This window comes from Schistocerca gregaria, chromosome 4 (genome assembly GCF_023897955.1).
Source record: "Schistocerca gregaria isolate iqSchGreg1 chromosome 4, iqSchGreg1.2, whole genome shotgun sequence".
NCBI lineage: Eukaryota > Metazoa > Arthropoda > Insecta > Orthoptera > Acrididae > Schistocerca > Schistocerca gregaria.
This window is the reverse complement of record NC_064923.1, coordinates 353,075,724-353,103,541: the sequence shown is the minus strand read 5'-3', so window position 1 is coordinate 353,103,541 and position 27,818 is coordinate 353,075,724. Positions and strand designations below refer to the sequence as shown.

The following is a 27,818-nucleotide window of genomic DNA, read 5'->3' as shown; positions in this document are numbered from 1 at the left end:
GATGACGTTCACCCTGCGTTCGCCATACCCACACCCTGCCATCGGATCGCCACATTGTGTACCATGATTTGTCACTACACATAACGTTTTTCCACTGTTCAGTCGTCGAATGTTTACGCTCCTTGCATCAAGCGAGGCGTCGTTTGGAACTTACTGGCGTGATGTGTGGCTTATGAGCAGCCGCTCGACCATGAAATCCAAGTTTTCTCACCTTCTACCTAACTGTCATAGTACTTGCAGTGGATCCTGATGCAGTTTGGAATTCCCTTGTGATGGTCTGGATAGATGGCTGCCTATTACACATTACAACCCTCTTCAACTCTCTGTCTCGCGTACAGACGTATGACACAAGTGACACCCAATCACCTGACCACGTGTGTATTGAAGCATTTGAGCTATGGTGGTGCAGACTGCTGTTAACGTAGACTGATAAACAGTAGCGGCCGATGATCATGTGCTAATGCGCTACAGTAGACCGCAAATATCGCACTTAAATTATGCCATTTCTCTTCCAATGCTAGCCGGAAACCGCATAAATAAAACGTATGCCATTTCTCTTTGAATACGAGTGGGAAATCTCATTAAAAGTATGCCATCTTCCTTTGAATGCGCAGTGTTGTGCAAATAAAACGGACGTAAACACGTTTTATAGCGCTGTCCACTGTAAACAAGTGCCTCCCCGCGCACGAGTATCTGCTGCTCCTTGCCTGACAAATTTCATCGCCTCCGCGTGGTTATCATCAGTCGCGTTTCGTAGCAGTGACAACAGAAACTCTCACAACCTGAAGACGTCGAACAGTTGTATCGCTGGAGCATTGTGAGATTTGCACAATACTGTCAGGCGGCAAACACGACAAATGTCTCTGCATTAATTATTTTATATACAGGGAACTAAAAAAATGGTTCAAATGGCTCTGAGCACTAAGGGACTTAACTGCTGTGGTCATCAGTCCCCTAGAACTTAGAACTACTTAAACCTAACTAACCTAAGGACATCACACACATCCATGCTCGAGGCAGGATTCGAACCTGCGACCGTAGAGGTCGTGCGGTTCCGGACTGTAGTGCCTAGAACCGCTCGGCCACTCCGGCTGGCATACAGGGAATACTTACCATAGTATCATACATTTGTGCGCCAGTCAAACAGTTGAATGGTTGTAGCATTCATGAATACATACTTGATTGCAGTATTTAATATTGCGCCTAGAATGTGCATGAACTCACCCTGCTTCCAAGGAATTAAATGTATAACGTAGAAGACAGGTTAGTTGGAAAATATCGCTAAAGCACTAATAATGAACGACTCTAAAGACGACTTACTGTTTACTTCCGTAGGTCCGACTGGGCTTCCCTTGGTGGGCAACTATCTGGACATCAGCCGGTTGAGCAAGAAGCTGGGATCGCAGCACGAGGCGTTCACGTACTTAGCCCAGAAGTACGGATCACCCGTGATTGGTTTACATCTGGGCGGCGGGCTGACCGTCATCGTCTCCACCAGGAGCCTCATACGCGAGGTGCTCACGCGGCCCGAATTTGAAGGGCGGCCCCAGAACTACTTCGCGTACCTCCGCAGCCTGCGGCTGTGGAAAGGTGAGTGGCACTGCTGTTAACGTAATATAGCACGACTGCAGGAAGTACAGTACATATGTGAATCGATTAGTTTCATGTTCGGCTTCACTTCAACTACGACTACACTCCGCCCAAATGGCAAACTGTAAGACATAAATAAAACTCGTGGAAGTTCATCCGAGTGGTTGGAAGGGGGTTTAAAAGTTAAACACAAAACAAAGTGACTCCGTGTGTAAGTCCCTACACATATTCCACAAACCACGGTAGGGCCCTTATGCGAAATGTGCGTTTGCCGCAGTAGAATAGTCCTGCAGCCAGTCGCAAATGCCTTTTGAGTTCCAGGAACACTTCAGTAACTCTCACATGCTGATCGAACTTACCGGTAACAAATATAGCCGCAACCGCCTGCACTGCTTCGATAACTTCCATTAATCCGACCTGGTGGGCTCCCAAACATTCGGACGGTACTCAAAAATGTGTCCCACTAGTCTCCGACAAGCGTTCTCCTTTTCTAGATGCGCTGAACTTTCCTAGAACTCTCCCAATAAACCGACTTAGACTGTTCGCCTTCCCTACAACCGATTTGACTTGCTCGTTCTATTTCATATCGCTGTGTAACGTCACACCTACACACGTGATCTACATGGCTGTGCTAATCTGCACACTAATAATAACGTATTCGAATATAGCAGCGTTGTTTTTCCATCTCATCTGCATTTACTTACATTTTTATACCTTCGAATCACCACACCAAAATAGAAATTCTAAGGCTTTTTGTCACCTTCTACAGACACTGAAAGACGATACTTTCCCTTACACCGAGCGAGGTGGCGCAGTGGTTAGCACACTGGACTCTCATTCGGGAGGACGACGGTTCAATCCCGTCTCCGGCCATCCTGATTTAGGTTTCCCGTGATTTCCCTAAATCGCTTCAGGCAAATGCCCGGATGGTTCCTTTGAAAGGGCACGGCCGATTTCCTTCCCAATCCTTCCCTAACCCGAGCTTCCGCTCCGTCTCTAATGACCTCGTTGTCGACGGGACGTTAAACAATAACCACCACCACCACCACTTTCCCGTACACCACAGCGTCATCAGCCAACAGCCGTAAACTGCTGCTTACATTGTCCGTCAGATAATATTTTCTGCATATAGAAAATAATAACGCTCCCTGGGACAGCCCTGGTGGTACCCTTCCTGTGATGAAACTCGCCGTCGAGAGCTGGGTTCTATTGCTCAACAAGTCTTCGAGCCACTCACGTAAGTGAGAACCTATTCCGTGTGTTAGACTTTCGTTAACATTCTACAGTAGGTCGCTGTGTCAAACGCTTTCCAGAAATCTAGTAATATGGAAGCTGCCTATTGCCATTCACCAACAGATCGTAGGGCACCGGGCACGAGCGATGCTTTCTCAGTCCGTGCTGATTTTTGGACAGAAGCTTTTCTGTGTCAAGGAAATTTACTATATTCGAACGCAGACTATGCTCAAGAATCCAGTAAGCAAACCGATGTTAAGGATATTTGCCTGTAATTTTGTGTGTCCGTTGTCCTGTTCTCCATGAATACTGAAATCGTCTGTGATTTTTTCAGTCGTGTGGGGCTTTACGCTCGATAAGAGATTCACGATAAATGCAAGCTAGTTCTCTGTAAAATCGAACTGGGGTTTTAAAATGTAGGACTGGCTACACTTGCTTGTTCCGTCCACTGACGGAACGTTAGTCCACTAAGACACTGACCTAGTTCGAGGTGATGCATGCACATTGGCTTGCAAAAAATTATACGCCTACCACTATTGTGGCTCATTCAAGGAAGAGTGTTCATATGTTTCCAGCAGCACATTTTTAAGCATAGGTGCAGTTCGTGCTCGTGTAGCATGTGGAATGCTATCAGTTTCTCGGAGGCGTTGATTGACTCTTTCAAACATTCAACTCGCGTTGTACCTTCGTGCACGGTATGCTTCTTGGTACGATCATGGAGCCCTCCCGTGAACTGCCGTTAGCCATGCCATGTATGAAATTCATATCCGCACAATCCTCGTTTCTGTAATGTTCCATGTTGCCAACAACATTTGTAGGACACAACTGATGCTCCGTAGACAACTGACTTGAGTGGCACTCTTACTGTTCTCTCTACTGTAGCATTCATTCTGTTTACAACTCGTCTCGAAAATGTAAACAAAGACCACGCCACGGACTGTCATGTGGTGTTCACACAGAATCACATCGATAGTGGCTGGTAACCACAAAAACGCATTTATTTCGCAAGTAGTTCGTTTGCGAACCTGTGTTTATTTGCAGTGTAGTGTACTTTCAACTACGTGCTTTTATGCCATTAATTATGATATGCCTTGTTGTTGTTGTTGTTGTTGTTGTTGTCTTCTGTCCAGAGGGCGGTTTGATGCAGCTCTCCATGCTACCCTATCCTGTGTAAGCCTCTTCATCTCCGAATAACAACTGCAACCTACATCTTTCTGTATCTGCTTACTGTGTTCATGTGTTGGTCTCCCTCTACGATTTTTACCCTCCATGCTTCCCTCCAGTACTAAATTGGTGATCCCTTTATGCCTAATCTTCAGCATTATTCTGAATCACCACATTTCGAAAGCTTCTGTTCTCTTCTTGTCAAAGCTATTTATCGTGCAGTTTTCACTTCCATACATGGCTACACTTCATACAAATACTTTCAGAAAAGACTTCCTGACACTTAAATCTATACTCGATGTTAACAAATTTCTCTTCGTCAGAAAAGTTTTTCTTGCCATACACAGTCTACAATTTATATCCACTCCACTCCGATCATCATCAGGTATTTTGCTCCCCAAACAACAAAACTAATTTACAACTTTAAGAGTCTCATTCCCTAATCTAATTGTCTCAGCATCTCCCGATTTAATTCGACTACATTCCATTATCATTGTTTTACTTTCGTTGATACTCATCTTACGTCCTCCATTGAAGACATTATCCATTCCGTTTAACTGTTCTTCCAAGTCCTTTGCTATTTCTGACAGAATTACAATGTCGTCAGCAAACCTCCGAGTTTAAAGCCTACTCCTAATTTTTCTTTTCTTTTCTTTCTGCTTGCTCAACATGCTGATTGAATAACGTCGGGGATAGGCTACAAACCTCTCTCACTCCCTTTCCCACCACTGCTCCCCTTTCACACCCCTAGATTCTTATACGTACCATCTGGTTTCTGTACAAATTGTAAATAGCCTTTCGCTCCCTGTATTTTACTCCTGACACCTTCAGGATTTGAAGAAAAGTGTTCCAGTCAACAATTTTAAAAGCTTTCTCTAAGTCTACAAATGCTACAAACGTATATTTGCCTTTCTTCAGTCTATCTTCCAAGATCAATCGTAGGGTCAGTATCGCCTCGTGTGTCCCAATATTTCTGCGGAATCCAAACTGATCTTCCCCGAGGTCGGATTCTACTAGTTTTTCCATTCGTCTGTAAAGATTTCGCGTTAGTATTTTGCAGCCGTGATTTATTAAACTGATAGTTCGGTAATTTTCACACCTGTTTTATTTGGGATTGGAATTGCTATGTTCTTCTTGAAGTCTAAGGGTACTTCGCCTGTGTCATACATCTTGCTCACTAAATGGTAGAGTTTTGTTAGGCCTGTCTCTCCCAAGGTTGTCAGTAGTTCTAATGGAATGTTGTCTGCTTCTGGGGGCTTGTTTCGACTTAGGTCTTTCATTGCTCTGTCAAATTCTTCACGCAGTGTCATATCTCCATCTTCATCTACGTCCTCTTCCATTTCCATAATATTGCCTTCAGGTAAATCGCCCTTGTATAGACCCTCTATATACTTCTTTCACCTTTCTGCTTTCACTTCTTTGCTTAATATTCATACAGGTGGTTCTCTTTTCTCCAAAGATCTCTTTAGTTTTCCTGTAGGCAGTATCTACCTTACTCTTAGTGATACATGCCTCTACACTCTTACATTTGTCCTCTAGGTATCCCCGCTTAGCCATGTTGTACTTCCTGTAAATCTCATTATTGAGACGTTTGTACTCCATTCGCCTGTTTCATTTACTGCAGTTTTATATTTTTTCCTTTAATCAGATTCAATATCTCTTCTGTTACCCAAGGATTTCTACTACCCTTGTCGTTTTACCTACTTGATCCAGTGCTACCTTCACTGTTTCATCTCTCAAAGCGTAGAATACCAGTTTTATTTCTCCTGATAGCGTCGTCGTCAGCCGTTCCGAATGGGGAATTATTTTACCTCCGGAATATTTTACCCAAGAGGACGTCATCATCATTTAATCATATAATAAAGCTGCATGCCCTCGGGAGAAATATGCAGCTGTAGTTTCCCCTTGCTTTCAGCCGTTGGCAGTACCAGCGTAACAAGGCCGTTATGGTTACTGTTACAAGACCAGACCAGTCAGTCATCCAGACTGTTGCCGCTGCAACTACTGAAAAGGTTGCTGCCCTTCTTCAGGAACCATACGTTTGCTTGGCCTCTCAACAGATACCCCTCGTTGTGGCTGCACCTACCGTGATGAGGCACGAAAGCCTCACCACCAGTGACAAGGTCCACTGTCCATGGACGCCTTAGATACCATAACAATACGACAACGCAGTCACATCTCGGGAAATATTTCATGACGAGAATGTTGTTGGTTTTAATATTCTGTATCGCTGGACGTTAAACATATATTTACACGTGACGTTACCTTTGAGTGAACGAAATGAGCACTTCCAGTGTCACGTCAGGTGATCTGGGTGGCCAAATCATTCTCTCGTATTGTCCAGACTGGTCTTCAAATCAATCGTGAACAATTGTTGCCCGATGACATGGCGCGTTGTCATTCATAAAAATTCGATCGTTGTTTGGGAACATGAAGTCAATGGATGGCTGCTAATGGCCTCCAAGTAGCCAAATATAACCAGGACCCACTCCCTTCCATGTAAACACACCGCACAACATCGTAGAGGTATCAACAGTTTGCACAGTGCCTTGCTGACAACTTGGGTCCATGGCTTTGTAGGGTCTGCGCCACACTCGAACCCTACCATCAGCTCTTACCATTTGGAATCGGGACACATCTGCCCATGTCACGGGTTTTCAGTGGTCTAAGGCCCAGTGGTCACGAGCCCAGAGAGGCTTGCAGGTGATGTCTTGCTGTTAGCAAAAAGGTACTCGCGTCAGTCGTCTGCTACCATAGCCCATTAATGCCAAATTTCGCCTTACTGTCCTACCATATACATTCGTCGTACATCTCATATTGGTTTCTGCGGTTATTTCACGCAGAGCTGCTTGTCAGTTATCACTGACAACTTTATGCGAATGCCACTGCTCTCAGTTGATAAGTAAAGGTCATTTGCCAGTACATTGTTCATGGTGAGAGGTAATGACTGAAATTTTGTATTCTTGGCACGCTCTTGACACTGTGGATCTCAGAGTATTGAATTCCCTAATGATTTTCGAAATGGAATGTCCCATGCACCTTGCTCCGACTACCATTCCGCATTCAAAGTCTGTTAATTCGTTTCGTGCAGCAGTAACCACCTTGGAAAGCTTTTCACATATATCACCTAAGTGTAAATAATAGCTCTGCCAATGTATGTTCTTTTACACCTTGTGTACACGATACCACCGCCATCTGTATATGTGCATTTTGCTATACTATGAAGTTTGTCACCTCAGTCTAATTTCTGTTACACATCAGAATAGAAAAGGGGAAGGAATTAAATTTTTCTTAAGATCACACTAGCACAGCCACAGGTGATGCCAGACAGAGGTGTTGGCATAGCTGTGCAGCAGAAAGGAACAATAAGCTCTGTAAGTCGGTCATGTACATAAACACACACTGCTACATTGGTGCCAACCAGCAAGCACAAGTTACACATTCAGAAAAAAGGTGCGCTGAGACAAATGGACAGAGACATCAATATTTGTTAGCCCTTGTGATGTGAAGAAACAAGCGTTACCTCAGATGCAAAAACGCATTTCTGAGACCTAACACTGCAGTTAAGCACCTGTAACAACTTATAGTGTGGAACCAGGACTGCTGACACCTGGTAAACAAATGGGCCACATTCAGTCATAATGAACAGAGCTTCACATCTTCCCTCAAGCCATAAATACCTCAGTTCCACAGATCTGAATGCAGTTGGTCACTAGGGGTGATGGCGTTCATACCAATAGCATTCAATTCAGTGATATTATGGTTTAGTGACATTTATGTTTTACATATTTCAGCAATTCTGATAAACATGCTGCTTACCATTTCTGAGAAGGAAACATTCAGGTAACCATGACCTCTCATTCATCGTCCTTACCATTGGTGGCCATCTATCACTTTGATGATATGGAGGCTGAGGGTCTTCCAACACCAATAAATCTCATGGTGCTTATCACATTAACATATCGTCACTGCAGGGTCAAAGAGTCATCCAGTGCCTCAGTTTCTAATCATCATGGTAGGCACCTTGTAGGTGCTACAGCCTACATGTCCAATGGGGCCAGGATTGTCCAACAACATGACTTCCAGCAGCATGGTACATCTCAATAAGTCAACACAGATCATTGTCATCTTCCAGAGTGGGATTGAGAGTGCCCCAAACAGTGTAGGAACACTCTCACACTATAGCTCCACCTGCTGAAAGGCAGGCAGGAGCTCACAAGACATCAGCTGAACAGCTGGAGAAGTGGCACTGGTGACAGCCAAGCCAGGCCAACAACAGGAGTCACTAGAGTTCCAGAACGTCCCTGGTATGAAATGTCAGATGCTGGCGATGAGGAGCAACTGAATAGTAAATCTGAGCCAATAAATGTAAACATGCTAATCATGTTTTATTAGCGCCAAAAGATATTCTACAGGCCAATATCCTAACAATATTGAGGTGTCTCCACCTGGCACCGCTACAGTTCATAGATTCTATGATAGAGTTACATCGTTGGGGGCTGTATCTATGCATCGCAGGAAAGTACTATCTTTGGCAGGTGAAAGCGGATACCTTTAGTTTACAACTGTGATTTGAGATGTTTTAAAATGTTTTAAGAAGAGTTTTATGTTTGAAAAAACTTTTCTGTTACTGGGTTTTTACTTTTGATGGTGTCTAATGGCACAGAAGCTTATGTGTTGCACTACAGGACGATATAAATATTTTATATAACAGCAAGTACATGTTGTGTTGCCATTTATTGATTGGTTTCCTTGTTTTATAGCATTTGTAATGGTAGTACATTATCTCAAAACATATTCTGCTAAAAATTTCACACAGAAGACAACTGATGGCTTAACATTCTCAGTACCAAAAATTCACGTGCTAAAATTTTTAGGCCTAACATTACCATGAGCTACGGTTGTTGTATAATAAATTCACAGAAATAAAGCGACATCTACCGAATATGGTCCATAGACGTCCGAATATGTTTGGATAAGCCGACAAAGAAGTACGTTGTGCTTTTAAAAACACAAAGTTTAAAAAACCAAATTTAATTGATGAAAAAGAATTCAACTGAAGCTTCCAACCCCAAAAAGATGATTAGCAACGATGCCTACTTTGAAAATGACAAGTCGAAACGCTTTTCCCAATCACAACTTGTGCTGTGTCTCCAATGTCGACGAGAAGTTATGCCCAGATATTTCTTGTTTTCTTTGTACTTCTGACTTGATACTGAATATCTGGTTGGGTAGGGCGTGAAACATTGAGCTGATTGACAGGTGTATTGGCTGCGCAGGAGTAACGTTGGTGGATGGCAAGTTGTGGCAGGAGCAGCGAGCCTTCGTGATGCGCCACCTGCGCTCTCTGGGCTTCAGCGGGGCTGCTATGCAGGAGTTGGTGGGTGAGGAGGTGCGCGCCCTGCTGGAAGAACTGAGCGACAGCCGTGGGAGGCCGACGCAGCTCAAGAAGCTGCTGCCACGCTCCGTGCTCAACGTCATTTTCCACTTCTGTGCTGGTGAGTGTGCCCAACCTTCCAACGACTGATGACCAGTGTATAATTTGTGGTTCTTCCTCTCCTTCTCACTTAATTAATCCAGTCACATAAAATACGGAGCTGCAGTTGCGTGTTTCTGTGGCATTCAAATTGTAAGACAAGCTCAGCTTACCAATGCGTTCTCAAGCTGTGAATTACTGCTCCCAGGACCATCGCCGCCTTTCAGTAGGGGTGTCGAAGTGGTTTTATAAAAACAATACTTTCGTTCATTTGCTTCATGAGTAAAGGAACAAGTGTGCGCTAGTGCTGATATCTAGCAGGCTGAAATGAAGTGCTTTTACTATGGCAGTTAAATCTTACTATGTAGCTCATTTGCTTTTATTTAGCAAAGAAATTTTGAAGGCAACTTTTGTCGAGTACAGATCGTTTTAAATTGTTGTTTCCATTTGTGATTTGTTTCTCTCTGTCAGCGTGGACAAATCATTATATGCAAGTACAAAACCTGATATTTAAAATGTATCAAGCGATTGTAAAGAGACGAACAGACGGAAATGTAGGAAATGGAACGACAGATTCTTGAATTCCGGTATTAAATGTTGGAAATGAAGATCGACCTCAGGGTGACATTTTTTAAGCATGTTTCCTAATAAAATGAAACAATTATTGAATCCAAATCACGGTAGTGTGGTCAACAATCCATGAGAATACTCTTCCACGAATAAAAAATAATCTTACTCTAAAGAAGTTACGATTCCTATAAAAGCTCTTCAATCATCTAAGAAAGTTGCCTATTTTGTGGCAAAGAGAAAGAAAGACCTTATTCTGCTAGATGCTCTGCACATGGTACCTATTATTCGAACCCGGGATTTCCTGCTAATTAGACAGTTGCATTAGCCGCTATGCCACCAGACACACACAGTGTTAATGGTAAAGTGGGCGGGCTATCTCGGTATGCGCCTCAGCTGACTCACCCTCCCACCTGGCGCCACCGCTTTTCCACAGTCCCTGTCCATGTCCTCCATGCTCACTAATTTTGGATTCTCATCGGAGACCGAATGTAAACGTGCACCCGCTCTGGTGGTAGTGCATTCATAGCCCGCTGAGGCGTAGCAATTATATGAACGTGTAGTGTCTCTTCTTTCGGACATATCACTTTGCAATGATAACAGTATAACTCAAAATATTTTGTTTTGTTATTACTTTCGCACACAAAACTCTTCCCTAAAAATATCTACACTCAGCTACCCTTGTTTAACAGTTATCTTTGTTTAACATTCACACTGATGCAACCATTGCTACATTACGTTTCCTCATTAATTAATCAGGTAATGACTGATCATGAAGTCCTTTCCGTTTTCGTTCTACTATTAATATGCTTCTCCACGACAGTCACCGACTCTCAGATATGGTCTGTATCAAACATAAATCTCTTGATTAATCCAAAGCAGCTTTCTGCTAACTAACTAAAATATTTTCCGATCTACAAACCGAAGTAACACTTTTTACTATTAATTTCACTTTCCACCAAGTTCTACACGTTATTCATATGGGCATAGCAGCGCATGACCACTCCATAAGGTAGCTCAACATTGACTTTTCTTGTCATGCAAAGACCGTGCATTACGACTAGCGCTGGGGCGTTGTTGTCATTATACAGCAAGGCACTGCTTTTCAGAGAAACAGGTGTGAGCAGTGAAGGAAGGTATGCTATATCAGTGCGCTGTGACATCAGAGATGTCAGTGTTCATTTATATTCCCCATACACATTTTTTTTCAAAAATGTGAGAAAGTAGGTTTTTGATAACCAATAGAGAATAAAATAGAAATCCCATAAGCAAACAAATAATCGATGAACAACTCAACAATGTCTCCCTCCTGAGTTATCACATTGCAATCCAGCAGAAACATCATGTTCATTCGCATTCTCTCGTCCCTACGCTGAAAATTATGAACTTTACATTTTGTTTATGTATCTAATTAGATGGTAATCAATATACAAAGAAATCAACTTTGTCTTATTGCGAGAATGATTAGAAGAAAATTTAAAAAATTCTTTTCCGGTATGTACCACATCCTAATCATATTATTGTTAATGATTAGTAATGTAAATCTATGCAAATTACGTGAAATGGTTGTACACAAAAGGAGTCCCATTACCAAATCGTTAAGTTAATGAACATACTTCTTGCCACTGTATAACATACTTCAATACTACATTTCCATAGCATCAGAAATTATGACATCAATGATATTTTGTACTCCACTACTGATCAACCTAAGCAAACGAATATTATTGCTGCTCAGCATTTTATAAGGAATCAAGAATAATATTTACCGCGTATTGCTACATATATACTAAGAGAGGCAAAAGTGGAAAATATTTATATCTTAAGAGCAAACAACATGCTGTCACCATATATACTACAAATAATTGTTTAAGTATATTTGTTATGTTAACATACAGAAATAAAGGTTTATTTTTGTGTAAGTAATGAAACACAGGCAGAAAATGTGGTATCTGCAGTTGAAAAAATAAAAAATGTAGTTAATACAAATTTTAGGACATTTTTGTGGAATAATACACTCTCAAAATAAAAGTATTTGGCGTATTAGTTAACCACACAACACTTTTAGCATTACAAACACTGAATGACAGAGGAACAAATTAGCTGATTCATAACGCCAGACGGCAGACATCAGATGGGTGCGTTGAAAGTCGATTGTAGCCACAGAGGATGGAAGTAAATAGGGTGCACAAGATGTGTCAAGCATCGCCCTCCATCTGTGTACCCACGACCACTGAGGTACTGGTCGCCCCAGGCAAAACTTTGTTTTCACATTAAAATATATGTACAATATTTACGGATTCGCTCTTCTTCTCTACTGTGCTGTCTTTCTCATTCGATAAAAAATACACTACTGGCCATTAAAATTGCTACACCACGAAGATGACGTGCTTCAGACGCGAAATTTAACCGACAGGAAGAAGATGCTGTTATATGCAAATGATTAGCTTTTCAGAGCTTTCACACAAGGTTGGCGCCGGTGGCGACACCCACAACGTGCTGACATGACGAAAGTTTCCAACCGATTTCTCATACACAAACAGCAACTGAACGGCGTTGCCTGGTGAGATGTTGTTGTGACGCCTCATCTAAGGAGGATAAAGGTCGGATTAGAGCCTACCGCGATTACGGTTTATCGTATTGCGACATTGCTGCTCGCGTTAGTCGAGATCCAATGACAGTTAGCAGAATATGGAATCGATGGGTTCAGGAGGGTAATACGGAACGCCGTGCTGGATCCCAACGGCCTCGTATCATTACCAGTCGAGATGACGGGCATCTTATCCGCATGGCTGTAACGGATCGTGCAGCCACGTCTCGATCCCTAAGTCAACAGATGGGAACGTTTGCAAGACAACAACCATCTGCACGAACAGTTGGACGACGTTTGCAGTAGCATGGACTATCAGCTCGGAGACCATGGCTGCTGTTACCCTTGACGCTGCATCACAGACGGGAGTGCCTGCGATTGTGTACTCAACAATGAACCTGGGTGCACGAATGGCAAAACATCATTTTTCCGATGACTCCAGATTCCGTTTACAGCATCATGATGGTCGCATCCATGTTTGGTGACATCGCGGTGAACTCACATTGGAAGCGTGTATTCGTCATCGCCATACTGGCGTATCACCCGACGTGATGGTATGGGGTGCCATTGGTTACACGTCTCGGTCACCCCATGTACGTATTGACGACGCTTTGAACAGTGGACGTTACATTTCAGATGTGTTACGACCCGTGGCTCTACGCTTCATTAGATCCCTGCGAAACCCTACATTTCAGCAGTATAATGAACGACCGCATGTTGCAGTTCCTGTACGGGGCGTTCTGGATACAGAAAATGTTCGACTGCTGGCCTGGCCAGCACATTCTCCAGATATCTCACGAATTGAAAACTTCTGGTCAATGGTGGCCGAGCAACTGGCTCGTCACAAAACGCCAGTCACTACTCTTGATGGACTGTGGTATCGTGTTGAAGCTGCATGAGAAGCTGTACCATCCGGCCGGAGTGGCTGTGTGGTTCTAGGCTCTACAGTCTGGAACCGAGCAACCGCTACGGTCGCAGGTTCGAATCCTGCCTCGGGCATGGATGTGTGTGGTGTCTTTAGGTAAGTTAGGTTTAATTAGTTCTAAGTTCTAGGCGACTGATGACCCAGAAGTTAAGTCCCATAGTGCTCAGAGCCATTTGAACAATTTTTTGTATCATGTCTGAAGATCACTAACCTGCTTGCAGCCCTTCTGCACACACTTCGTAATGGAGACAGCACGGGATTGCACTGCGGAAGCACAGATGTGCTGGCCCTGCACTCCACTCTCGTCTAGTTACAGCGGAACTGGCCAGGTGTGAGTGGGAACTGCGCTGCATTGTAGCCCCCTGCACTGTCTTCCGGTAGCTCCTCACACGTATAAAAAAAAAGGGCCTCAGTGTCCATATATCCAACAACAGATCAGAATATGTGATGGATGTAACACTGGTACTTTTGTAAATGTTGCAATTACTCAGTGCCAATACAAAGAAAATTGCACGGTTAATTATGACATTCATCATTGCTGCTAGCCCAACACAAATGTAGTATTTTAACACAAAAAGTACAAATTATTGAATGAATCACTGTTCATAAATATTTCATAGTCCTTTCAATTGCAAGTGCCACTCATGCGTCTTGTGCCCGTACGAAATGCAAAATGCACACTGTCGACCTCCCATACCTCTTATTTCTTCTCCACTAGCACTGCATATTATTAACAACATCGTGAGTGATTAACTGACAATGTGTCATTTCAGCTCTGCTTGTTCCTTTTCACACCGATTCACGCCTACTTGTTTCACTTGACCGATCCCATTCCTGTCACTGCACTTCTTTCTAAGCTTCTTTCCGTAAGTCGGCGAGTCGTAAAATGTCCACACAGGACACGGTGGCAGATGCGCAATGACCAGCTTTCGTGCAAAGCGCTGGACGAGTTTATTTTTTGTTGGGAAGGAGAGGGAGACACTGTCTTGTCACCTATGTCCAGTCTGTCATTACAGAATCGAGGCGCACGCCCTGCAATCCCTCTTAAGCGATTTTACAGGAACTATTCGGTAAAAAATTTCATTTTTGCTTTATCTGTAGCTTTATATGTCGGGCTGATTATGACGTGGCCATAGTTATTCTGATATTTCAAAAAATGGTTCAAATGGCTCTGAGCACTATGGGACTTAACATCTTAGGTCATCAGTCCCCTAGAACTTAGAACTAGTTAAACCTAACTAACCTAAGGACATCACACACATCCATGCCCGAGGCAGGAGTCGAACCTGCGACCGTAGCAGTCGCGCGGTTACAGACTGCGCGCCTAGAGCCGCGAGATCACCGCTGCCGTCTTCTGATATTTCCTTGGATGTAAGACAGTGCGCGAAATTCGAAATACTTAGTAATGAAAATCGGGGTAGGGGACGCTATGATTTTGCGTTTGGTGCACATTACATAATATGTTTCTGCATACGAAATTTAGCAGAATTATTGAACTTTTCTTCAGATTAAGATGGAGGTATCCGTCTGTCACCTCTCCCGAGAAAATTGATCTGACGTAGCACACTAATTTGCGATCCCGCTGTGCGAGCGACAGCGCCAGAGACAAATATTCACAATATTCCTTGCATCTCATGACGGGTTGAATATCGAAATGAGATTTTAGCTGACATGGTTCCAGTGGCTCTAAGCACTATAAGACTTAACATCTGACGTCATCAGTCCCCTGGATTTAGAACTACATAAACCTAACTAACCTAAGGCCATCACGCACATCCATGTCCGAGGCAGGATACGAACCTGCGACCTAGCCGCAGCGCGGTTCCGGACTGAAGTGCCTAGAACCGCTCGGCCACAGCGGCCGGCCGATGTTTTAAAAAGCAAGCCACTGTGTTCTGGGCAGAAGGCCTTACACGCCAGGAATGGCAGCAAATTAAGAATTGTTTAAAACTCGTTGCAACTTACAAATTACAGGTACTGAAATAGTAAAGGCAAGTCGCCACAGACACAGCAGGCGGGATCAGATGCCAGGAATGGCAGTAAATAAGGTTTTAAGGCTTACTGCTAAAATACAAATATCAAATTACAATTTTAAGGCAGATGACCACAATCACGGTCGAATGTCTTACACGCCAGGAACGGCAATAATACAAAAACATTTTGAAACGTGCTGTAAAACAGCAAATACAATATGAAAAGTTAATTAAAAAACAAGCAACTGATCCAGATGGTGCTCCAGGAATTGACGTCTGAGAAGGTCTGGTAACAAGCACTTTCGCGAGCGATGAGATAGAGAGCTAAGAGTTGCATTCACTTCACAAGATGGTAACTCACCAGAGTAGAGTACTCACCAACCGGCCTACAATCTAGAAAGCTGTCAAAATTACACGCCTTACCGGACAGCAGCGGCAAGGCGAGGAAACGTACACTGCCTTTACATACACTAACCCCGCAGGACAGGTAACTGGGGCATTAGCGGCCACTAGGCAAGAAAAATTACCGCTGGTTGAACTTAACAAATCGTAACAAGTTGAACACAGTAAATAGTAAAAAGGAGTGGAGGAGAGCTAATCAGATCAGCCTTCCCCAACCACTCCACTCGCTGCTCTTCGCCTTTGCGGCACTAGAAGCAGCAACACGGACCCAAGTCACTGGGGAATCGCGGGATATCACAATGTGGAAGTTTCTCTATTTGGATTGAAATGCACTTATCTAAAAGCTTGCTGGATCCGGGTTACGACGAAGTCGTCCACCCTCGTGACCAGAGCCCTTCCATCCGGCATTTCATGCGTTCCGGCAGCGGTCCCGGCGTGTTTCCGCACTGCGCGGTCCTGGCTTCTCCTCCGTACCCAACCGAACTGGCCCTCTCACACGACCCGGAAAACAACGACGTCCGACGTCGCCCCAAAGATAGGGCAACAGTTACTACATATCGATAACCGCCGCTGCTGCCACTGTAGGACAGGCAACGCTTGCGAAACCGAGTGGCGCCCAGTCAACACGAGAAGAAGGCAAACAACCACAACCATGCCAACTAAACGATACCGTCGGGTCTCAACAGATGGCGGAAACCTACAACAGCACCAGCGCGAGCCACAGCATGGCTCTCTTACCTATGGTTTTTTTAATGTCAATATGCATTTTTCCAATTAAAAAAGTATACATTTGCACAAAAAATGCACTTTCTAATTGTCATTACAATCTGTTTATTCCTTAACCATACGACCACCTGACTACGAATCCACAGTGTGAAAACTGCACCATAAATAGCAGTTTCTGTTTCCACAGTAGTTGCTGCTCAGCTTTTATGTGATTCACCCTGTATATTAAATCTGATTTCACAGCAGCCTGTTGGGGATTTAAATACGGTGTTATTGGGTTAAGCAATCAATATTGATCCCATAACCAAGAAGCGCGTAAAACCAGATCCCTCTGTTTGTTCTCGAGCCCCAGAAAACAGTAGATATCGACCCCTAGGACGGTAATTTGTTCCTTGACTTTCGGAAGGTATTGTATACAGTTATTTGCTCTAGTGTACTGGGAAAATACGTAGGTACAGAAAATCACATCAGCTTTTTTATTGGACTGAACAGTGCCTAGCAGAATCTTCAGATGTGAAAACAAATTTGGGTGCACCCCAAGGAAGTGTTACACGCCCATTATTGTTCGCAATATGTACATGGTTGTTCATAAGTACCTCTGCGGTTCCGAAAGGTGACAGCAAGAAAACAAAAAGACACAGAAAAATGACAGAGATCAGTGTGTAGTGCATCCCTACAAGTTTCGATTTGTAATACGTGCCATGGTGTCGTTACAGAGCTCGCAACTACGTCGCAGGCGTTTCACAACATGTAGACGAATCAACCACTCTGTATTGTCGCATGGAATTGGTCTGTGCCTACAGACAGGTAACCAATGTACAGGTTTTAAGGGCAACATGATGTCTTGGCACATTTCTAGGTAGCAGCATCAGTGACTTCAGTTAACTGCATGCACATATTGCCGTTTGACATGTTGCAAATGGCACCTATATTAAACACTTCAAATGTGAGTTCAGAACTTAGAGAGATGCTATGTCCAATGATAGGCGACTGATTTTTGTGTGTTTTCTGGTTTCTACACAGTCTTCTTGTGAAATTCAGGAGGTAAAGTACTCACAGGAGATGGTGGCCGGTGCACAGCGACGAATATTCGTTTGAAGAGCCACGTAAGTTCCTCCTTTCGTTCTGGACGGAAGGCCGCCCTGTTTGCCTGCACGCTGACAGTTGGCGACACGCTACACTGATGTAATCGAAGCACATGCCCTGCAATTTTTCTGAAACGATTTTACAGAACCAAATCTGTAAACGAATTCATTTTTGTGTCATGTCACTTAAAGCTTAATATGTCAGCTTCTTGATGAAGTTCACATCATTTTGTTATTGGTCACATTTTTATGTAATATATGCATTTAAATAAGACACTGCAAGAAATTACAAAAAGTTTGCAATTAAAAATAGGGATCCGTATTTATTTGCGGTTGGTGCATATTACACTATATGTTGTTGGTTATGAAATATAGGAAACATATTCAATTTTTATTTAGAATTAAGTCACTAATGCAGAGAAAATTGATATGATGTAGCACACTCCTTTCTGACCTCCTGCACCAGCTACAATGCCAGAATGAAATATTTATAACATTCCTCATGACATATGAATAGTTTGAGATCTCAAAACGAGATATTGGCAAATGATAGTACACAAAAAGGAAAGTATTTTGTCATATGGTTAATATGTGAGACCTCATTACTAACTATGTTATTCAACTAACTACAGACTGTTTCGACGAAACAGTTTATTTTTTAAGGGCCATCGATAGCTGGTGAAATGAGAATTGCTATGGGTTTTGGAGCAACTTAAGTGAAGACGTTCCACGTTTAGTTTTGTACCAAGGATGCGCTTTTTCATAAGCTATTGACGATTCTTGACCTTAGTTCCTGAATAAACTTAATAAATCATTGCTTAACGAATCTGATGCAGCTTCATGTGCACAACACTTTACTGAAGTGACGTTTGTAAACTCCGCTGTGTTTTGGCGAAAGAAGAAAATTTTAAAATGGCAAAAAGAGGAATGTTGGTGTACTGAAATTTTGCCACTCACGGTGCTTCTCTGAAAGTTAAAATGGTTGACATGGCAGGTGAAAATAAATCGCCGCTTTCGCTGCGTATTAAGCCGAATTCTTTTTCGTTGTTAACCAAGCCAGAGGTGACAGTAGATATTTTTGGATGGTCACCATGCAAGAGTAGGTGTGGTAGGGCTTAACACAATATTTACTAAAATACAAGTGGACGTTTCAGTTTAGAATGAATTTCCCCTCCAGCACACAACATTTCCCCTACAGTGCATTGATGGCCAACCCACAAGCCCCACCACTACCACTCCCCACTCTCTGCCCAGCTGACTACGCGTCTACCAGCCACGTTATTCTGCATGAACTCTACTTATGAATAACCCTGTGTAAACGATCTAGTGGTACTATAAGAAGACTGTGCTGTTGTACAAATAGAAGTTTCAATCTCAGAAAATTGTAGCATGGTTGTGGAAGACCTACAAAAGGTCGGAATTTGTTGCACAGAATCAGAATGGTTCCTTGAAAGGGCACAGTTGTTCCCTCCCCCCCCCCCCCCCCCCACCTTACTCACTATTCAAGTTTGTGCTCTGGCTCTAATGACGTCATCGATGGTACATCAAACTCAAATCGACCTTCTCACAATCGAAAATGATTTTATGTCCCACTTGTCTTGAATTTTGTTGACATTGTAATCTGTTTCGGTACTTTAAGTCAATTTGGATCAGAATTTCGTTCCCATTATTCCACTTTACAATCTTGTATTTCTCCAAAGTACGAAATTCTATAATATTCTATATACGTATTTGTTTGCTTCCATTAAAAAACAGATAGTAAAAATTGCTTCCCTACTAGCTTTTTTGCAGCTAAACGGATATTTGAGCAATATCTCTTCCTTTTTTTCCCTTTCTGTTCGTCCCTATTCTGTTTAGAGAATTATATGTCATTTTTTGCGTGTGGAGATTCGATTTCCATTTTTTTGTTTGAAACTGTTCCCTTACCTCCAGAAAATAGCTTCATCGCCCACACTTGTCCTGAATATGAACCGCTACCGATCTCTCGCACGGACACTCTTATGAGTACCATTTCAGCATCCATCCCCTGTCCACACATTACTGTGACACATAAAACTCTCCTTCCACATCTCAGTATAGCATATAATTGTCTCCCCTGACCTCACCGTGGAAATGATTGTTTAGTAACTCCACTTCAATGACGTTGTTGTCGGTAACATTATCATTCCTATTATGCAGTGAAGATAATGACTCTCTCTTGCCGATCATATACTGTACATAAAACTAGAAACTCTTGGAATTTTCCACAAATTTCCGAAATAAAGTTTTGCTGTGGAAACTGTTGAAAGCATCTCGCACTGAAAGTGGGATCTAGTATTTGAGCTCTGCAAACAGTTGTCAATCTTGGAGACTGTGCGTTTTTTTTAAAATCAGGCGTATTTTTTAAGTTGTTTCTACAACAGTGTCTTGACGTTTTTTGTGTACCACAAGGGATCTGTTCCATATCTTATTAATGTACTTGATATAAAATTCTCAACTGTCGTCAATAATATTATTTTGAAGTTAAACCATATTTGGTTGACACATACATAGTATGGAAATAGTGGCGACTGTTTGTGCGGAAGGCCTCAAGCAAATTTTTTATCTTTCTTTAATAGATATATTTTGCTCTTATTTTTGGTAGTTTTGTATGGTTCAATATTCAGTCTCACTACTTTGACCTTGTGTTCAGTAATTCATTTAACTGACATGATATTCTCCGTTTGTTCACGACTGTACACTGCTAACAGGTCTTGTATGTCATTGCAACTATTTGCAGTTTACTGTTGTAGCCATTTCTTTTGTTTAGTGCTCTCCCGATTTATTAATAGATCACGAGTTCACTAATCAAAGGAGGTGTCTACACCAGCAGTGGAGACTGTGTAGCGTGGACTGGGAGTTTTAAATTTTAGTGCAGCTCAGAAAATTTAAAACAGGGACACAGCATCAAAGGCAGCAGGTCAAACACAAGACATCGATTAGAACTAGAGAAGTTCTGTATCGCAGTTGTAAATTGTTTGAGCTCTGTTGGAGCTCTAATCGCTCATAAAAAGCACTGAAAAGAAATCTCTTAAAGCTGGCTGAGGCTAGAGACGACTGAAGTATTTACCAGAGACCTATCGGTGTTCAGAAAGGACATACTAAACTCCCTGACTCAGACAATGTATTCCATGAAAATGTTCAAGGGAAATTTGAGCTACGGTACCTGACTCATGTAACTGTAGTTGGTGGGGAATTCAATCTATCCTCGATACGTTAGTGAAATCATATATTGAAAGCTATGGTAGGCCCAGTTTTCCTAAATTATGAATTAATAAAAGTGAAATGTTTTGAAATTCTTTTAGAACTTGTAAAAATTCTCTAAAATATAAATTACACAAGTTATTTATCTACATAGGTAGGTCAAGGAAGAGAAACCCTTCCTCTACCAGCAAGTACAGTTTGTAACATTATTATGAACAGTGAATAAGAAAATATTCTTAAAGTTGACAAATTTCGCATTGTGAGTATATATGGTAATATCTCCTATTAAAATGATACTAACTATGCAAATGAAATTCTTTTTCTTTCGAAATAAGTTCTAAGTACTTATTCCTCTGTAAAAATCTCATTCCACTGCTAAATACTAAAATAAGAAACAGTATACAGTATTCACAATTAATAAAATATTCCGCTCTATTATGTCATGGTCTAAGGGATTTCACTTCAAAACCCAGCATAAGAGCCCGGATTATTTTATTAATTGTGACAATTACGGCTGTGAAAGTTTACATTTTACAAGGTTACTGTATTTCCATCTAAGGTGAGCCTTGAGACCTTTAAAAACTTCTCTCTAGGTAGACCTACTGTATTGTTCTTGTTTTAATAAAATTGTTCTATCTGTTAAAATGCGTGGAAAAGCAAGAAAATATAAATTTTTTTGTTATTTTTGTTTGTTAAGTGAATTTTTTAATTCTATTACTTACATACAATTTCATTTTTCATGAAAAAAGTTGGACAAAATACCACGTAATTTTATATTGATGTGTTAGAGATAGGACACTGTTTAACTTTGTAAGTTGTAGGTTCCATGTGAGGGAAACTCAACAGTAAGTACTTACATTTTAAGAAATTTTTCTTGAAAGGTATTGAAAATGGATGAAAATGGTCAAAATGTTTGTGTATACAACTGAAAAGGATAATAAAAACTTGTGAGTGGAATGAAAGAAAAATTGCACAGTGGACCTGGTTTCGACTGCTGGTGACAGAATCAATTTAAACTGACATGTCCATCACTAAAATGGTGTCAGATGAAATGTTTGCACCAAGTTTTGGGCCACAAGAGATGTGTTATCTATTTAATAGTCAAAACTCACAAATGTCAAAATATATGTCAACAGAAGCCAAAACGTTCCAGTAAACATGAATCCACAAACGAGCATTCTGTGTAATTGTGCATGTGTGGTTACAAGCCACCACAGACTTTAATAAGTGATTTTATCCTAGTTATAACAAACTTATTTGAAATGTAAAGTATTTTGTTGAGTCCCCTTTGTAACTGGGCTGAAATTCCGACTTGGGCAATACTTGAGACCGAATTCAGTGGTGGCTTAGCTGATAAAAATACATTCGCAAATATGCTGCAAATGGTTCGTTTACGGATCCATGTTTTTGCTTCGGTTATTAAACTCTTCAATAAACCATTATACGAAAGATAGCCCATATGAAAAGCACCTTCATTGAATGGTTTCCGTAATAGCTCTTATATAAACTAACAGTATATTTGCGCAGTACCATTGTTCATTAAGTATTAGTCTATAAACAAATGATCGTAGATGATGTTAATGATAGCGATCAAAGATACCTGTACTTTTCCACAGGAATCACCAAAGTTTAGAGCTTGTACCTTCCTTTTATAGACAGTCACTGAAAGGGAATAGACTTGTAACGTCTGGAGTTTTCCTTTTCCTCAGTTTGTCCACAGTATTAAATTAAAACAACTGAATTCAGCTTCTTCTGATTCTCACTTACTATAGTAGAAACTGATGCCACAACTCCGTTTTCTTTTTTTAAATGGAGTGATATTAACCTACAAGATGCAAACTCAAGTAAATTAGTTCACATTACCTGAATGATTGGACTTGCTTCACTCTCGTCTCCTAAATACCTTTTCTCTGCTTGTAAGGACCGCAAAGCAGCATAACACAGAGCTGTAAATGTAACACTGTATAAGCGTTCCAAAAAAATCATTCTACTTTCGATCATTTTTGGGGTACCCGTGACTGGGTCTCTGTAAGTCAATTTTTGTAAAAGATGATTAAGACACAGCTGCTGTTCAACAAATAACGTAAAATTAAAAATACCTTCAGCTGTCTATAATTTGAATATAATTTATTTATGCGACCAGTTTCGGCATTTCACTGCGCCATCTTCAGGGCCCCTGACCAACGAGGCGCAATTGAAATGGGGCCCACGTTAAGCAAACAATATCGTAGTGTGACGCGCTCAATGTTTGTTTAAGTAATGACAAATTATGATTTTTATCCGGTTTGGATCTTATGAAATCCACGACTGTTAACGATAGTCGGTGAATGACGCAACCAGTCACAAATACTTTCTGAATGTTTTATTTTACTGTCATAACCGGTTCCGGCAATCATGTCCATCTTCCAATGGCTAACATTTTTTGTTAAATAGATGCATTGTTCAACAGCATGTCGTATGTTCCACAATACGTTCCAGCACCGAGCGAGGTGGCGCAGTGGTTAGCACACTGGACTCGCATTCGGGAGGACGACGGTTCAATCCCGTCTCCGGCCATCCTGATTTAGGTTTTCCGTGATTTCCCTAAATCGCTTCAGGCAAATGCCGGGATGGTTCCTTTGAAACGCCACGGCCGATTTCGTTCCCCATCCTGCCTTCACCCAAGCTTGCGCTCCGTCTCTAATGACCTAGCTGTCGACGGGACGTTAAACACTAATCTCCTCCTCCTCCTCCTCCTCGTTCCAGCATATGGCGGTTCGTTTTGTTGTGGTTCACGTGATTTTCTAATTCGATCCTCAACAGGCATTTTAAGAATATTACGAAGTGTTGCCGCATTATTTTATTTACAATATGTGTGCTGCGGTGGAATTCAAGAACGTATACATTGAGCTAGAAAACCACATGGACCACAACGAAACGAACAGCCATCTGCTGAAACGTATTGTGGAGCAGACAAGATGTTGACCAAAACATCTATGTAACGAGAAATATTAGCCATCTGAAGATGAGCATGGTGCCATAAAACAGGTTACGTCAGTAAAATAAAACATTCAAAAAGTACTTGTGGTTGACTGTGTCATTCACCGACTACAAGATAAATTATTTTTAGTCTTTTGTTCTAGTGGGTTCAAATCTGTTGAATGCATACAGAAATCTTTAATCAATTCACTGAAAGATAGTCATAATATAGATTAAATAATGATGATTTCGACTGACGTTTGTAAATTATTTGTAATCTGATGTAGGGCGTGAAACTAAGTTTAAAGCATGCTATCACAAATCTAGACCATGATCTGGTGCATATTCATAGACCAGAGTTCGTTAAACTATGTAGGTACAAAAAAACACCATTGAAGTAATTACTCACGAAATATTTCTGAAATAATAAAACAGAGGCGATTTGTTTTCAGCTTGCTACGTAATGATGTAGTCGGCTTATGTACCCCGACGCGGACACACAGAATCAAATTATTGAAATCTTTGCAACATATATGCAGAGTTTTACCATGTTTCGAATAAGCACTGTTAATCTTTAGAAGAACTCGAATCCCTGGGCTGTATTTAATAAAAATCTTATTACACGCCTTAATGGCAGACAACAATCAAATTAATTTAAACACTGTTATTAGTCCGATATTTGGTTTATTATACTATTTCTATATAAGGAAAGGCTTTTGTAACTAACAAGACTTAATGTATTTGCAAACGGACTTAGCATTATGATATATTACACACTATAAGAGGCAGTTGAGAGAAATCAGACATTGCATGCATTCAGTCATATATATATATATATATATATATATATATATATATATATATATATATATATATATATATATATATATAACGATCAGTCATGATTATGTTCCCATACAACAAAAGACAACGCTTTTCCTCTTTTGATAACGTCTTTATCATCTCCGAGGGACTGTTCGTCCGCTGCTTACTGATAGCTCTTTGAGCTCACAGCACTGTACATTCAGCATAATTATGCAGTTATTTTATTTATTACATTCCAGGAGACGGTACAATAGACTTCTGGTTTTAATAACGCAATCCCTTCGTTCATCAATTGAAGATTGCTAATCAAACGTTCAACCCGAACTGTAGGGATCTCTGAGTTGAAACCAGAAGTCTACGAATGCCGGTTACTTAATAGTGGCCCCTACTTCGATTGCACCTGAACCTGATTCTACCTACACATTGGTCATGGGGCCTGAAGATGGCGTAGTGAAACGCCGAAACACGTGGCATATATGCATTATATTCAAACCATAGACGATCGAATGCATTTCTAATTTTGCATTTTACATCCATGATTAGTGAACACTAGTAATAAATTACAAGTACGGCTAGAAAATGACATATTAAGCTATGAGAGGACTAGCAATACAGGAGCACATGCTCTGTTCAGCTCTGCAAATAAAACGTGAACACAATATTGTCTGTTATTGGTGGTGAGTGCACCGTAGACTGAGGTCTGGCTGTGGTGTCTGAGCAGGCTACCGCTTTCCGCGCGGCGACCAGCAGCTGCACACGCTGATCGACGTGCAGGACGAGCGTTCGCGCGCCTTCGACATGACTGGAGGCAAACTCAGCACCATGCCGTGGCTGCGCTTCATCCAGCCCGAGGCAACGGGCTACAACGCTATCACCAAGTTCAACGAGATAACAAGCGCCTTTTGTATGGTAAGTGCTGGTATGGTAGTCAAGTCGTGAAGCATGCGCTCAATGGATATGGATAAAACGTTGTAGTTAATTGAGGTAAAGAAACCGAAGCGCTTGAAAATCTTCCTGGTGGCGAGGTAAAGCTAGTCGCCTGACTTGAAACTCACTCCCCCAGGAATTGTATATCTCCGCATCACTCGCAAGGATGGCAGAATGCATAAGAATCTATTTGGCCCTGTCTCTAATGACAATTCATGGGTTCACCCCCTTTGCATAATTTACAATATATTGAATAATCTCTCCCAAAAATGTGGTTAAGTACGGGAAAACATGAAGTTGTTCTATAAATTGCTGAAGCGAAAGCGAAATTTAGTATAACAATGAGATTTATTGATTTAATGCACAAATGAACCAAATCCTCAGATACTATGATAATGCATGACCAGTCAAGTTAATAACAAGTGCAACAAGTTTCCATGAATAATTAGGTGGCAAAGTTGAAATGTGTGGCTATCAAATGTTTGTAGGTCCCTTTCCCCCACTGTGAGTGGGCTGACTATCCTAACAAATTGCTAATTCCTTATCACGTGGTACAGTGACTAAGTAACAATGTTCAGCTATAAAATCCCACATGCAATTTAGATCCGCTGTGTACACTATGCGTGCAGAATCGGTGCTGAGGGGTGTAGTGTCTTGCGGTCGGCAGGTACGAACTAACGATGAAATTTGAACACACACACATTAGTTTACCAATAATACGCCTTCATGGCATGCACTAATTTCCAAACGCAAGAGCAACAAGAAGCATAACAATTCATGAGATGGTACAACCAGATAAGAGTATAAGATAACGCGTAGTGGCTGCGTGGTTTGAGTCCTCCCTCAGGCATGGGTGTGTGTGTTTTTCTTAGCGTAAGTTTAATAAGAGTATAAATCTAGGGACCGATCACCTCAGCAGTTTCGTCCCTTAGGAATGCTCATACATTTGAATATTTCAACAACGGAAATAAAATAATAACCAAAATACTACTCTACACAACTACAAAGACACAACTTTCTACTGCAAGCTACGGCGAATGTCAATTATACTAGAGCTGTCATAAGTATTGGCTTGAGCTGTCCTAGATGTAGGTACACACTGCCGGTCTGACTGCTGGCGTGCTTATAACGCCCATTCGGCGGAGAGCTACACGTAGTCACATTAGTTCCAGTTGGTGGATCACTGTCACATGGCTTTTCACGAAGTAGCTCCGTGTTTATTCGGAAAGTCTGTTGGCGTTTACATCCACTGTCGATGTTTTGATCTGAGCTCTGGAAGGGAGGTCAGCCGTCCACCTTGCTTATCTGTTGTCTGGGCCCTCTAACTGATAAGGGGTCGCTATGACATTTCTACCACTGGAAAAAGAATGTACAGCACTACAAACGTCCAGAGGAGTAGGGGCATCCACATCGACGTCCATAGCAGGTGCAGGAGGAGGCAATGCAGCAGTGGCAGCTGGCGGTTGAGGCAGCAGCTGAGGCAGAGGCAGAAGCGGATGTTCCATCACAGGGTGGCCGGCGACAGGCAATGGCAGCTCCCGGGGCGTCATGGACCACCAGACAGAGGCTGAGCTGGTTGAGGTGCCAGCGGGCAGCAGAACCGTTGGCCCACCTTAGAAACGCCATCCACAGAGCTTGCTGATGACAGCAGGCTCCCAGAGCGCCTGCGGATAAGATCCGCCTCCAAATCTCCTACCTGACGTGGAAGGAATGCGCCGAAGTGCGACCGGGAGGCTGAGAAGTCTCAGGAACAAGGGCAGATAAGGAAGAGTGGAATGGTGGACCGTCAAGTATCTCTGCTGGACTTTTAACGACATGGGAGGCAGCATGGCATATAGCCTAAAAAGAAGCATGCCCTCCTCCAGTGGGTGATGGCTCAGCAGCTTATCAAGCTAGTTCTTGAACGCCCACACAAAGCATTCTGCATGGCTGTTTGACACAGGGTTAAATGGAGAAGTGTGGACGAGGGAAATCCCATTGGCAGCACAGAATTGCTGAAACTTGGTCGAAGTAAAGTGTGGACCATTACCCATAACGATCGTTTTGGGGAGTCCCTTGGGGAGTCCCTTGGCAGCAGAGAGGCACCAGAGAATTTTGATAGTCTTAGCGGAAGTGATGTTCATCATGCAGGATATGAAAGGGTATCCCAACCTGT

At 42.0% G+C, this 27,818-nt stretch overlaps 1 protein-coding gene across 1 annotated transcript in view; it reads left to right on the top strand.

The window, feature by feature from the left end:
• LOC126267291 (methyl farnesoate epoxidase-like) overlaps window positions 1-27,818 on the top strand; it is a 261,401-nt gene that overhangs the window by 72,920 nt on the left and 160,663 nt on the right. The window contains exons 2-4 of the mRNA XM_049972367.1: window positions 1,336-1,590; window positions 9,267-9,485; window positions 25,458-25,645. Coding sequence (XP_049828324.1) covers window positions 1,336-1,590; window positions 9,267-9,485; window positions 25,458-25,645 — 662 coding nt within the window. The remainder of the gene's footprint in view (window positions 1-1,335; window positions 1,591-9,266; window positions 9,486-25,457; window positions 25,646-27,818) is intronic.